This window comes from Bombus huntii, chromosome 8 (genome assembly GCF_024542735.1).
Source record: "Bombus huntii isolate Logan2020A chromosome 8, iyBomHunt1.1, whole genome shotgun sequence".
In the NCBI taxonomy this organism is placed as follows: Eukaryota; Metazoa; Arthropoda; class Insecta; order Hymenoptera; family Apidae; genus Bombus; species Bombus huntii.
In genome coordinates, this window is record NC_066245.1 from 3,862,069 (window position 1) to 3,874,954 (window position 12,886).

At 27.7% G+C, this 12,886-nt stretch overlaps 2 protein-coding genes across 3 annotated transcripts; both read left to right on the plus strand.

The window, feature by feature from the left end:
* LOC126868185 (WD repeat-containing protein 19) lies at positions 1–6,414 on the plus strand. 2 transcript variants are annotated; one of them, XM_050623400.1, is made up of 19 exons: positions 1–173; positions 370–749; positions 839–1,049; positions 1,134–1,246; positions 1,320–1,737; positions 1,810–2,043; positions 2,130–2,255; positions 2,331–2,628; positions 2,696–2,894; positions 2,959–3,056; positions 3,167–3,449; positions 3,519–3,747; positions 3,812–4,064; positions 4,162–4,622; positions 4,702–4,798; positions 4,864–5,070; positions 5,155–5,441; positions 5,518–5,594; positions 5,652–6,412. In XM_050623400.1, exons 1-19 carry the CDS (start codon positions 159–161, stop codon positions 5,776–5,778), a joined length of 4,113 nt encoding a protein of 1,370 aa, XP_050479357.1. In that variant the 5' UTR covers positions 1–158; the 3' UTR covers positions 5,779–6,412. The 2 variants fall into 2 exon arrangements, with proteins under 2 accessions (XP_050479357.1, XP_050479358.1); XM_050623401.1 differs by lacking the exon at positions 1–173 and having other exon boundaries at positions 601–749; positions 839–984; positions 5,652–6,414.
* Positions 6,415–7,029: 615 nt separating this feature from the next.
* Positions 7,030–9,576, plus strand: LOC126868211 (membrane-associated progesterone receptor component 1-like). Its single transcript, XM_050623467.1, has 3 exons — positions 7,030–7,597; positions 8,034–8,180; positions 9,000–9,576. Exons 1-3 carry the CDS (start codon positions 7,264–7,266, stop codon positions 9,113–9,115), a joined length of 597 nt encoding a protein of 198 aa, XP_050479424.1. The 5' UTR covers positions 7,030–7,263; the 3' UTR covers positions 9,116–9,576.
* The last annotated feature ends 3,310 nt before the right edge of the window (positions 9,577–12,886 follow it).

A 12,886-nucleotide genomic window follows, 5' to 3' on the forward strand; every position in this document is an offset into this window, starting at 1 on the left:
CATAAACAACATGGCGAATAAAAGAAATATAACGTTACATGTAAAATATGTCTCATTTAATAAATTAATATTTTAACTATGCGCCACCATAACATTTTTATACATTGCTAGGCAATTAGCCTTCTTGACTATAACGCTAAAAACTTTGGCCTCAAAAAATGTCGATTGATAAGGTAGGTTATACATTTACAAATTTCTTAAGAAAACTATACAATATCCTTGCTTACTTGTTATTTAAGATTTAAATTATGACAAAGAACATTTACAAACGTTCTTTAAGAAGATGCTTATCCATTCAAACTATTTAAGAATACATCAACATTTATTTGGACCATGCATATGGCTTATCCGTCAAATGTTTTGATACAGGTCCTTTATCAATTGTATCAACCCCATGGTACTGGTACTGTTTTCATTTCATGGCGCCCTGGTAATAGTACTCATCTAGCAACTACTGGTTATGATTCCTCAGTTGCTATTTTTGATAGACAAGGTGAATTACAAGAACGTATTCAAATTGCTGGTTTATGTACTGGTTTTGGATGGGATTCTGATGGAGATCTATTAGCTGTTATATCACAAAGTTCTTCTATTATCACGTTATGGGATGCAACAACTGGAAAAAGAACACAAATAGATGCTGGTGTAAGAGATGGATTAACATGTATGATATGGGCAAAAAGAGCTTGTTTATTAGCAGTAGGAACACAGAAAGGAAATTTAGTACTTTATGACCATATAAATGCCAAGTATGATGTATAATAGTATTTTTATAGAAAATACTTTTACATATTGTTATATTATATAATCCTACATTAAATCATAAATTAATATATAGACGAATACCAATTTTGGGAAAGCACAAAAAAAGGATAACTTGTGGCGCTTGGTCTTATGAGGGACTTCTTGCGTTAGTCAGTGAAGATAAGGTTTTAACTATCAGTACAAGTGATGGGGATACAAGGCGCGAAATACCTCTTCAAGGTGATGCATCTGATATTCAGTTTAATGAGATGAAAATGGATCACAGAGTTGGGGGTGAAAATACAGTATGATTTCTTTATATAGCAGTGATATATAAAATACATGTGTGTTTGTATATCTAAAGTATTAATTTTCTCATTATTTGCCAGGTATCTCTTATTATTAGCAAAACCACTTTATTTCTATACAATATTTTGGATCCAGAGAATCCTATTGAATTAGCTTTTCAAAAACGCTATGGACCTATTGTTACTTATAAATGGTAAAAAGGTTTAGATCATTAAAAAATCACTTAAATTTAATCACTTTTGTTTTCACTATATGTCCTACTTTAGGTACGGGGATGGATATATTTTAGTTGGTTTTCAAACTGGATATTTTACTGCAATATCTACACATATTAAAGAAGTTGGCCAAGAATTATTTCAAGTTAAGAATCATAAAGATTCCTTGACTGACTTGGCCATAAGTCAAACAATAGGAAAAATCGCTACATGTGGGGATAATGTCATAAAAATACATAGTTTGCAAAATTTAGAAGAAACTGAAAAATTAATTACAGTAAGCGGTGAAACTGGAATTAATACAGTAGAATGGTCAATGGATGGTACAATGATAGCAACTGTGACACACAGTGGCAATGTTTTAGTCTATTTAATACAAATTCCTAAATTATCTAGCGTTTGTGGAAATAGGATTGCACTCCTTACCAGTTTAACAGAAGTTACAGTCCATCTGTATACGCTAGATAAAGTAAATCTAAATACATGGCATAAAATCAAAACTGCATAAAACTGTATGTAAATATATAAAATTAATTTTTAGGAGAAACCAGAGCCAATAATAATTAATACTATAATAGAACCGTCGGTATTAACAATAGGTCCAATACATGCAGCAGTAGGGTTGAATAACAGAGCATTGTTCTGGGATATATCCGGAAGGGATTACAATACTACAATACATTTTGAAAGAGATTATTTAGCAACAATAGATAGTATAAGATTGAATGAAACTTATGCATCTGTTTTATTTGATGGCAAATTACAGTTGCACTCGGTAACAAGTATATTAAAACACATATAAATTTACGTTACATTAGTGTATTAGTAAATCAACTATGTGTTAACCTATTATCCTTGTAGATTAAAATGGATCAAACACTATCGAAAGAAGGGAAGGATACAAAAATGTTTCCAGGCTTAGGTGTTTCAGATTTTAAAATAACGTGCCATGCTCTTAGTAGCAACTTCTTAATCTATGGCAGTGATGTAAGTTATTTCTATAAACGTATGGAATTCTAAGTAAATACTGAAAGAACTAACTTACATTTATGATATATTTAGATGGGCCACATAATCTATTTTAGTTTAGAAGTCTTTAATCAATGTACTGAACATATACACGATAATGGCATAAAGGAAATCTATTTAGATACAAATGGAACACAATTATGTTTTATAGATAACAAGTTCGACGCTTATATGTATAATCCTGTGCAAGAAACTGTTTTACAAATTCCTGATTGTCTAGGTTGCATTGAAGGTGTAATTTGGGATCAAAATATTTTGGAACGTAATATATTTACTGTTTACAATAAAACTCTCATTACTACATACATATTTGTAAAATACTTTATCGAAGGTAAGTTAAAACTTGAAAATTATACAATATATATAAAACAAATATATTACGTATATTTTGGAAACAGGTACAAAAATTATAAAGATAAATACAACAAAGCTGCCATCTGAAACATTACCACTATTGATGTATTCTGGAGAATTGACATTAAGTTCAACAGCTAACAAATTAATGCAAATTACATTGTCTTCTCATGAAGATATAGGAAATATTGTGGAATATACAAAAATGAAAGAAATATTAGAAAATCAGATTCTTTGCAGGAGGTAAACGTCTTATTTATTTCTTTATTTGTTGACTATAGGATATTTATTCTATTAAATATTTCAGATATCAACAGGCATGGGAGACGTGTGAGAGAATTAATGAAAGAGACTCATGGTTAAAGTTAGGAGAAATTGCAATTGCAAATTTAAATATTGATTTTGGTATTTGCTATTGTTATTATTATTATTGTTGTTGTTGTTGTTGTTGTTGTTGTTGTTACTATAAGAAACGTATAAATATATTATTTACAAATAATCATTTTTCATCACAGCAATTCGAATTTACCGCTACTTAGAAGATGCTGCGATGGTTTGGGCACTACAAACTATGGAAACCTTAGATGAATTACCATTATTATGTGGACATGCTTGTATTTTACTTGGTAATTATAATGAGGCAGAACAATTTTTTTTACAATCATCTCAACCAGTACAAGCTTTGTATTTAAGAAGAGACCTAATGCAATGGGAACAAGCATTAAATTTAGCCCAAAAATTGAAAGCTGATGAAATTCCTTATATTGCCAGAGAATATGCTCAACAGTTGGAATTTACGTAAGAATACAACATTAAATGCGTAAATTATTTATGTGTTCGTATTTAAATTTTGAATTTTTTTTCTAGGGGTAATTATCCAAAAGCGTTAATAAATTATGAACGTGGATTGGTAGATTCAAATAATATATCTAATACAACTACACATAATCCGCAACATCGAAATCTATGTCTTGCTGGAATTGCGAGAATGTCTATCAGATGTGGGGATAGTAGAAGAGGTGTAAACATAGCTATGGACAATGAAAGTTCAAGACAATTGCGAAAAGAATGTGCAGAAATATTAGAATCAATGAAGGTGTGTAAGTACTATAACCGTATAAATATGTTCTATAAGTATTACAATTGGGTTATTATTATAGCAATTTAATGAAGCTGCATTACTATATGAAAAAGCTGAATATTTTGATAAAGCTGCTTCTGCATATATAAAATTAAAAAATTGGCAGAAAGTGGGGCAACTCCTACCACAAATCTCATCTGCCAAACTTAATATACAATATGCTAAAGCCAAAGAAGCTGAAGGCAAATATGAAGAAGCAGCAAAGGCATATGAAACTGCAAAAGATTATGAAAACATAATTAGGATTAATTTGGAATATTTAAACAATCCTGGTAATATAATTAATATTAAAATATCTTATATCTAATTTATTAGCTATTAAACTTCATCTAAATATATGTACATACATATATGGCTTACTAATTGTAGCTCGAAGTGTTGAAGTAGTACAACAAACTAAAAGTATAGAAGGAGCTAAAATGGTCGCAAAATATTTTCAAAAAATGAATGATTATAATTCAGCAATTAAGTTCTTAATTTTATCAAATTGTCACGAAGAAGCATTCCAATTAGCTAATCAACATGGAAAAATGGAATTATATGGAGAAATTCTAATAAATACGATTGATGACAGCAATGCGCGAAAAGAAGATTTTAAAAGCCTTGCGATGCATTTTGAATCTCAGAAAAATAACTTTTTAGCTGGAAAATATTACTTCTATGCCAAGGAATATCAAAAAGCATTACGACATTTATTAAAAGCTGCACAATTAGTAACAGATGAAAATGAAGTCCTGTCATTAGCCATTGATACAGTTGCTTCTTCAAAAGATGACAAGTTAGCAAATCAGTTAATTGATTTTTTATTAGGTGGTGATGGATTACCAAAGGTATTGGTATCTGATTTAATAAAGATATCGGTATTGATACTTGATTGACTTGATGTTCAACTAATCATACTCATTACAGGATCCTAAATATCTGTTCAGATTATATATGGCTAGAAAACAGTACAAAGAAGCTGCAAAGACAGCAATTATAATTGCTAATGAAGAACAAATTAACGGTATGTTTGTTGTATTTATATAACCAATGTTAAAAGAATTGTGTTAGTGATGATTTGTTCTACAGGAAATTATAGAAGCGCTCATGATGTTTTATTTGGCATGTATCAAGAATTAAAAAAGAATAAAATCAATATACCTTCAGAGATGCAAAACAATTTAAGACTTTTGCATTCATATATCCTTGTGAGACTTCATGTAAAAAAGAACGATCATTTACGTGGTGCTCGTATGTTAATAAGAGTAGCCAATAACATATCGAAATTTCCATCACGTTAGTAAAATATATATAAATATGTATAATTAAATATCGAAATAATACGAATAATGTTTAGTGTACATATTCTTTTTCCTTTAGATATTGTTCCGATTTTGACCTCCACTGTAATAGAATGTCAAAGAGCTGGATTAAAATATGCTGCTTTTAATTATGCTGCTATGTTGATGCGTCCGGAATACAGAAGCCAAATTGATGCTAAGTATAGTAAAAAAATTGAGGCAATTGTAAGAAAGCCACCAAAATCAAAAGATAATGAAATTGAAGAGGAACCTTTAACTCCATGTCCATATTGCAAGAGCAAACTTACAGAGACAGAGATTACTTGCGACAAGTGCAAAAATACAATACCTTTTTGTATAGCTACAGTTAGTGTTTCTGAAGCATGCATTTATTTTGAAATTTAATACATATATTGTGTTTTAATAAGACAACATTTCTTAGGGCCGACATATCATTGAAGATGATTTCACGGTATGTCCACAATGTGATTTTCCTTGCATAAGAAGTGAATTCTTAAGGTATGTATGACATCTTATTTTAAAGATAATACATATAATTATTTGCTGTTATACTAGGATTATTGAATCTGAAAATACGTGTCCAATGTGCTCGGAAAAAGTAGATGTTAACATGATTTCATCTACTCTTAACATCCGTTCCTATCTCGATTTTCAAGAAGGAAAATCACCAGTGAGAACTTAAACAGTTTTAGTTATAATTTAATAGGAGTTGAAAAATATACAAATATTATTACTCCTATCAAACGGTGCCGTCCAATATGAGTACAACATAGACAAGTACAAGTAGCTTATATAAATTCATAGATTATTTATAAAATTTGTGCACAAATCAAATAATGACCATGCATGGAAGTATCAACAGTATATAGATATTATTGTCAATAAACTAGTCTCCAAGCAATTGTAATTGATTCAGTTCCCCCACTATTATTCTATCCAGATTAAACAATTTACTATCATCAATATATACGTATATGTATACACACACATACGCACGCGCCACATACACACACAGAAAGGCACATATACATGTATAATATATATCTAAAATAAACAATTGCTTGTACGAATATTTTGTAAGCATTGATAAGATATAATGAGTAATAAAAGCGACATCTAACGGGTTTCCGTCAATTAAACTCCGACTTATCAAGATTCCTTCGCATAAATAGAAAGAAACATGCACATACAACGAGAAAAATGACAACATGGCATGACTTTGAAAAATTAAACTCAATAATAACAATGAATGTCTTAATATACTAATAAACTCTGTAAGGCATATGTTTATATCTTGATTACGTTAAGTTAATTGAAATAAAATACATTAAAAATAGGAATTTATAATAATCTTATTGTTATATTTATTTTGAAAAAACTACCATTTTTATAAAACGCAATACAATATATAGGAAAAGTTGAACTATATTTCGAAAAAATTAAAAATGTTTTCATATTTTTATTAAAATAGGAGATGACTTTAATTCTGTATTTTATCATTTTTATTATTTATTCGTATATTTTTAATAAAAAAATATAATTTATTATGAGATTTTTTTATATTTAAAATTTAAAAAAGCAACATATTTGTACCAAATATGCAATTCAAATTTATATATATTGCGTTACAAATATTGTATCATTTTCAATCAAGTGTATGTATCATCGGTAGTAGTATTAAAATGCTGAAGATTCCGTTTTTATTGAAATAGCAATAATAAATGATAAAATATATTTAAAGTTATAGGTATTTACAATGATATATCTTTTCTTAAATAACGCAATTATTATAAAATAAACGGTAATTGTTAAAAATGTAGTTTTTAAGTTAGCAGATCCTATTATTTTGGCTTATATTAAACAAATAAAAAGTTTTCTATGTAGTTCTTCAGTGCATGCAGATTAGTAGTGGGGCAGTATATGTTAAAGAACATAATCACATCAGTATAGGTGCTAGTTTAGCCAGCACCGGTATGTTAGCAGTACGCGATTGAGGTTGTACACGATACAGTTTAAGCAGTACATTTGACAGATACTGATTCATATTTTTCGAAAGATCATTTAAAATTTCTTCAAAACTATTTAATACGTATGTAACGTGAAATTAATCAATAGTAAGCAAAAAATATCATTTTATTCTCCTATCATCCAAGAACTGGTGGTCAAAATGGCGGAAAAGAATGACTCGCCGGGTTCCACCTCGACTTCTACAGGGCACGAAAGTCAACAACTACTTTCAGGTTTCATAGCTGAAATCGTAAAGAGTCCAATAAATCTCCTTTTAGTAGGCGTGATCGCCTTTTTGGTTTACAAAATAGTTAAAAGCAAGACGAAGGTTGAAGAGCCCATAAAAGAGATAAAGAAACTGCCAAAAATACGACGTGATTTTACACTCGAAGAGTTAAAGAAATATAATGGTACGGGACCAGATGGACGAATATTAATTGCTATAAATGGTAGTGTTTACGACTGTACTCGTGGTGCCCACTTTTATGGTCCTGGTAAGTATTCAACTACTTCTAATAATTTATTTTACATGATAGTTGACGAATCTGCGTCGTACATGAAATTGCTATGTAATCGCAATTTTATGTTACGTACCTTAATTTTCCAGTGTTATTAATTAGCGCATAAATAAGTTCCATCGTCCATTGGTTATTATCAGTCTCGGCTTGTGTAAAAATCAATTTGCGAACATCATGAGACCGTGATAATTGAGAAAGCTATGAAATAATAACTTGTGAATGATTAACATTTCGTTCATTATTAAAATGCAACATTCACACACAATTTATGAAAAGATTTCAACCAACATATATCAATGATTATTTTGAAAAAATAATTATGATAATATTTAATATAACAAAACAATAATTGTTATATTTTCAGAATTATATTGCTTTATAGGACTATGTTTTTTTATTAATTTTATTATAGGTGCTCCATATGAAGTATTTGGTGGGAAGGATATTAGCAGAGCCTTAGCAAAATTTTCATTGGAAACATCACAGGAATATGATGACTTAAGCGATTTGAAAACTGCAGAAATGGAGTCTATAAACGAGTGGAATGAACAATTTAAAGGTAATAGCTTTGTAAAATATTTTTTGAGAACAGAATAGAGAATTAAAGATAGCAAATTATAAGTAAGTATTGAAAACTTGGTACAAATACTTGTACTAGGATAGCTGCAATAAATCTTTATATAATGAATTTTAATATCTATAATTTAAAATCAAAATTCAATATTTTCTATACAGGGTATCGCACAATAAGTGCCGTTTGATATAACTATCAAATAATAGATGATAGGACAAAAATATAAGGGGACTTTTATTATTATTTTTTATGTAGAATGTCACTATGAAAAAAAATGTCTACCTTCAATTCTTCAAGGTTATACTAAGGTCGTCTCGTGTTTTTTTTAAATAAAACTGTATATATGTAAAAATGTATTTTTAAATACATTATTCAATGCATTTTTTAACTCTCCACAAAAAAGTAATAAATACTTGGATCTAAAAATGATTAGTTTAGAAAATATTTTAACTTTAATATTGTAAAACTTATCATACCAAAGATTAGGAAAACATAAAAAAAAGGACTAAAAAATATTGAATGGTGTATAAAAAATTTATGGTTTTATCTAAAAAAAACACCTTAGTATGATTTTGGAAAATTAAAGGTAAACATTCTTTTTTTCACAACGACATTCTACATAAGAAATGATAATAAAAGTTTCTTTATATGTTTGTCCTACCATCCATTGTTCAATAGTTATATGAAACTGCTCTTATCATGGTATACACCCTGCATATATATAATACCTTTATAAAAGGTACAGTAATTAGAATACGTATTATTACTATATAGACATTATTTTCACATTTTTCCTTATTTTAGAAAAATATGATTATGTGGGAAAATTGTTGAAACCTGGTGAAGCACCTACAAATTATTCAGATGAGGAAGATGAAGGTAGTCAACTAGAGAATGAAGCAAAATCCAAAAATGATTGACTGCTTGATTGTACATCAAATGCCAAACAGTCTCAAAAGGATATTGCGCACACTCCATTAAAGAAATTCTTAAAATCGTGACTCATGAATATATTTATGAACATTTATCTGGATATTTTACTACGTCATAATGATATTAAAATAAAAACTAAAATGGTATCTTTTGACCGAGTTGGAAACATATAATTGTTCAAAACTGATGTTATGTGTGAAGATTTTTTTTTAGTATCCAATTTTTCAATCAATAAGGATACTTCAATAGTATAATGTTTTTATATGTGTACAAAAAGTTTCTTACACATCCTTAAAACTGGCACTAGATATAAGACAGAAATCTTTTGTGCTATATTCCATTAAATATCTTTGTTTATATTATCATTCACGTTTGCCACATAGCATTTGGTACATATAATATATGTATTTGATATCTGTAAACTTTAATAAAATGATGTTATATTTGACATGCATTTGAGATTTAATATTAAGTTGATGCAATACATTGCATAGATATGAGAATAGAAAATATTTTCTTAACATAAAAACATTATGCTCTTTCTAAAAACAAAATGATACCATCTTGAAGTACAGAATAATTTCAGTCATTCATAGCTAAATCTATTCTGCAAAGAATAAATTGTAACTTAAATATCAAAATCTCAAGTCCAAACATTTTTGTATAAAAGGCAGCATTAAAAATCTATTTGGGAGTTTGTAAAAAGTGATACACGTTTACTAGTCTTTTTTATATGAAAAAAATGAGAGTACGTGTGAATCTCATTATAAATTCTAATACATTATGTAAATTGTTATTGTTTGGAAATTGGGATTTCTTAAAAGTTGTTAGCATTTACGATACTGTTCATATAGTGAAAAATTTTTTATTATCGTGGAATTATTTATCAACTATGTTTTTCTCTTTTTTTTTTATAAATCTCCTTCATTCATGCACCGATCTTAAGAGAAAATAATCTCACATCCATGAAAATATGTACATGTATTAAGTACTTTTAAAAGATATGCATTTTCTCAATTATTTGTGCAATTAATTTTATTATAGAACTGATACCATTTCTGTAATAAATATATATATATATATATATATATTAATTGAAGTAAATTATAAATTTGAATTTTCAATCTGCGCTGTTATAGGAAAGAACATTTATTGATTGTATAATAAAAACGTTGTTAATATAAGCAACTACATATAATTTAATGAAATTTGTTTTGTTTATATGTACGAAGAAGACTACATCAAGTTTTCATTAACCTACGATTTATTGTAAAAAAGGAGAAGCATTTTATTATAATTTATATAAAAATTTGTGTATACTTTTTTAAAAAATAACATACGAATGATACTCTATTATACATATGTATATGCTGCAGTGTTTTCAGTGTAAATAAGACAATTCTGTATCATTCCTACAAAGCAAAAATATTTATGAAGATTTTATAATTGTAATGTATCGCAAATATTTCGTATTTATAAGCAACCTTGATTTGTATCTTAAAAAGCAATATTATTGGAAAAACTATATTTTTGACTGTACTTTCTGTAATGATCATATTCACACAATCTTTGATACAGTCATCATGTAATAAGAGACTGAGTATCGTGTGAAATTTATAAAAGCAATGCGTATTATATATACTTATTCCAATTTGTACAAAAACAAGTTTGCTCAGATTAAAAATTTAATCAAGTACTTGACCAAATTAAACATACTTTACTTTATATTTACATATATTATTCTCTTATATATTATATATGTGATTTTATTCTTAATATAGTTTCAATATAATTTATTAGAAAAGTTATTTCATATCTATACATGTTGTTGTACTTTTTCTGTTAAATGGAATGTATGTTTGTATGTTAATTATTCCAATAATTATTATACCGACCAGTTAGAATTTTATGTAAGATTATTTATAGAGAATGTTATGAATCAATATTAAAATGTACTTTCTGTTATTATTAAAAACGGAGTGGTTAGCTTGTAAGGTGCAGACTTAAGTACTCTACTATTACATACGATACAGGTCATATCAATTCTTGTTTATATTAAAAGCAGTAATTTCTTTCAAACAAGTTCCTAATTTTGACTTTGTACCTCCCATTTACGTGATTTAGTTTCCTCGTCTTTCCACTTAGTTGCCAACCCAATAGTTTCATTGTGAGTGAGGAATGCGTAGAAAAGTGAAACACATAACGATTTCAATTCTATATATGTTATTAAAAGTTGTTTTTATTACAAAATCCAATTTTGTTTTATTAACTTAGTACTGTGACATGTTTCTATTAAGAGTGCATTTTCAATCACATGTTACCTGTATATTACGAATATATACACAAAAATTTATTCGTGTATGATTAAATTATAGGAGAGCATTATTAAATTATACAAATAATGTTAAACATGTAACTCGAAACTTTTAATATTCGTTTTTGTGCGTAATATGTATATACATATATCATATTACACATATATTAATTTATTTTTTAAAATCGCACTTATTTTTTAAAATTACTTTATACTTTACACTCTTTTTGTTATTTATAACATTTTAAATATCTAATTTTTTCGATTTAAGAAGTAAAAATAAACACCAAGAAATGAATTAATTTTTTATAAAGATTTGATAATTCATATGGATTATATTGTATATATTTTTTATCATATTAGATATTTTAATAAAAATAATAAAAGATAAAGATTATAGTTATTTAAAGATCGTGTTTTTCCACGGTCAGATTACATTGGTTCCGTTAAGCGGCATGTGAAATCAAGGTTTCAATACTTATGTGTAAAACATGTTCCCTTACATCGTAAAGAAAAAAGATATTCTCGAAGTATCCTGAAAAATCAAGCCGAATATATAAGCTAGGATCATCTTTCATATACGATCGATTTCAGCGTGAACTTAAAGATTTATCTGTTCTAGTCTGATAATAATCTTTTTAGAATGAATGATATTGGAATGATTTGAACATAATTAACCTTGCTTTTCTAATCTATATGGATTATTGAGTTCTTCTCTCGACAACACAATGCCATGAAATACTCGTAGAAAATATATTTTATTTAGTTTTTTATTGTTATCCTTCATTATTATGACAATGCTCTACATTGTAAACTTCTTTCTTAAAATATATCTAACAAGACATATGAAGTGTAACAGACATCGAAATCTAAAAAATGACCTTGCTTCTTTAACCCATTACAATTATTTTATTACACAAATACACAATTAATAGATTGACATTAAATAGTCAGAATCTTTACGTTAAACTATCTCAAAATGAAGCATACTTCTCCGTTCTTTAACGTAAAATTGCTGTTTCTAATATATAATTTATTCATATTAGAGTGGGTAGTTCATAATTATTACAAATGACATAGGATGAAATTATATCGTATCGACGTTAAGATTACGAAAACTGAGTCCGTTATCATGGTAGATATAATGACGATATCAGTGAGTCAAAGCTTGCATGAAAATATCTCATTTGATTTGTAATAATCGAAATGCAATACTAACTAATTAATCCTTATTGTTCCTTTTGAATCGATTGTTTAGTACATTAATATATTGATACATATGTATCTTTATTCCTATTCCGTCGTACAAAAATATATGAACTATACGCAGTTAAATAGTGTATCATAATCTCATAGTCACTGGTTACTTTTTTGCATTATAAAATATAATTTAAAGAAATAACTTTAAAAAATTAATCATTAATGGGTCAGATTAAACACTTAT

Bases quoted from the DNA above. Each gene is read 5' to 3' on its own strand.
- LOC126868211 (XM_050623467.1), top strand. From the start codon at position 7,264: ATGGCGGAAAAGAATGACTCGCCGGGTTCCACCTCGACTTCTACAGGG. The intron at 7,598-8,033 runs GTAAGTATTCAA...ATTTTATTATAG, and splicing joins TGCCCACTTTTATGGTCCTG to GTGCTCCATATGAAGTATTT. The intron at 8,181-8,999 runs GTAATAGCTTTG...TCCTTATTTTAG, and splicing joins GTGGAATGAACAATTTAAAG to AAAAATATGATTATGTGGGA.
- LOC126868185 (XM_050623400.1), top strand. The intron at 1,738-1,809 runs GTAAATCTAAAT...ATTAATTTTTAG, and splicing joins ATCTGTATACGCTAGATAAA to GAGAAACCAGAGCCAATAAT. The intron at 4,623-4,701 runs GTATTGGTATCT...TACTCATTACAG, and splicing joins GTGGTGATGGATTACCAAAG to GATCCTAAATATCTGTTCAG.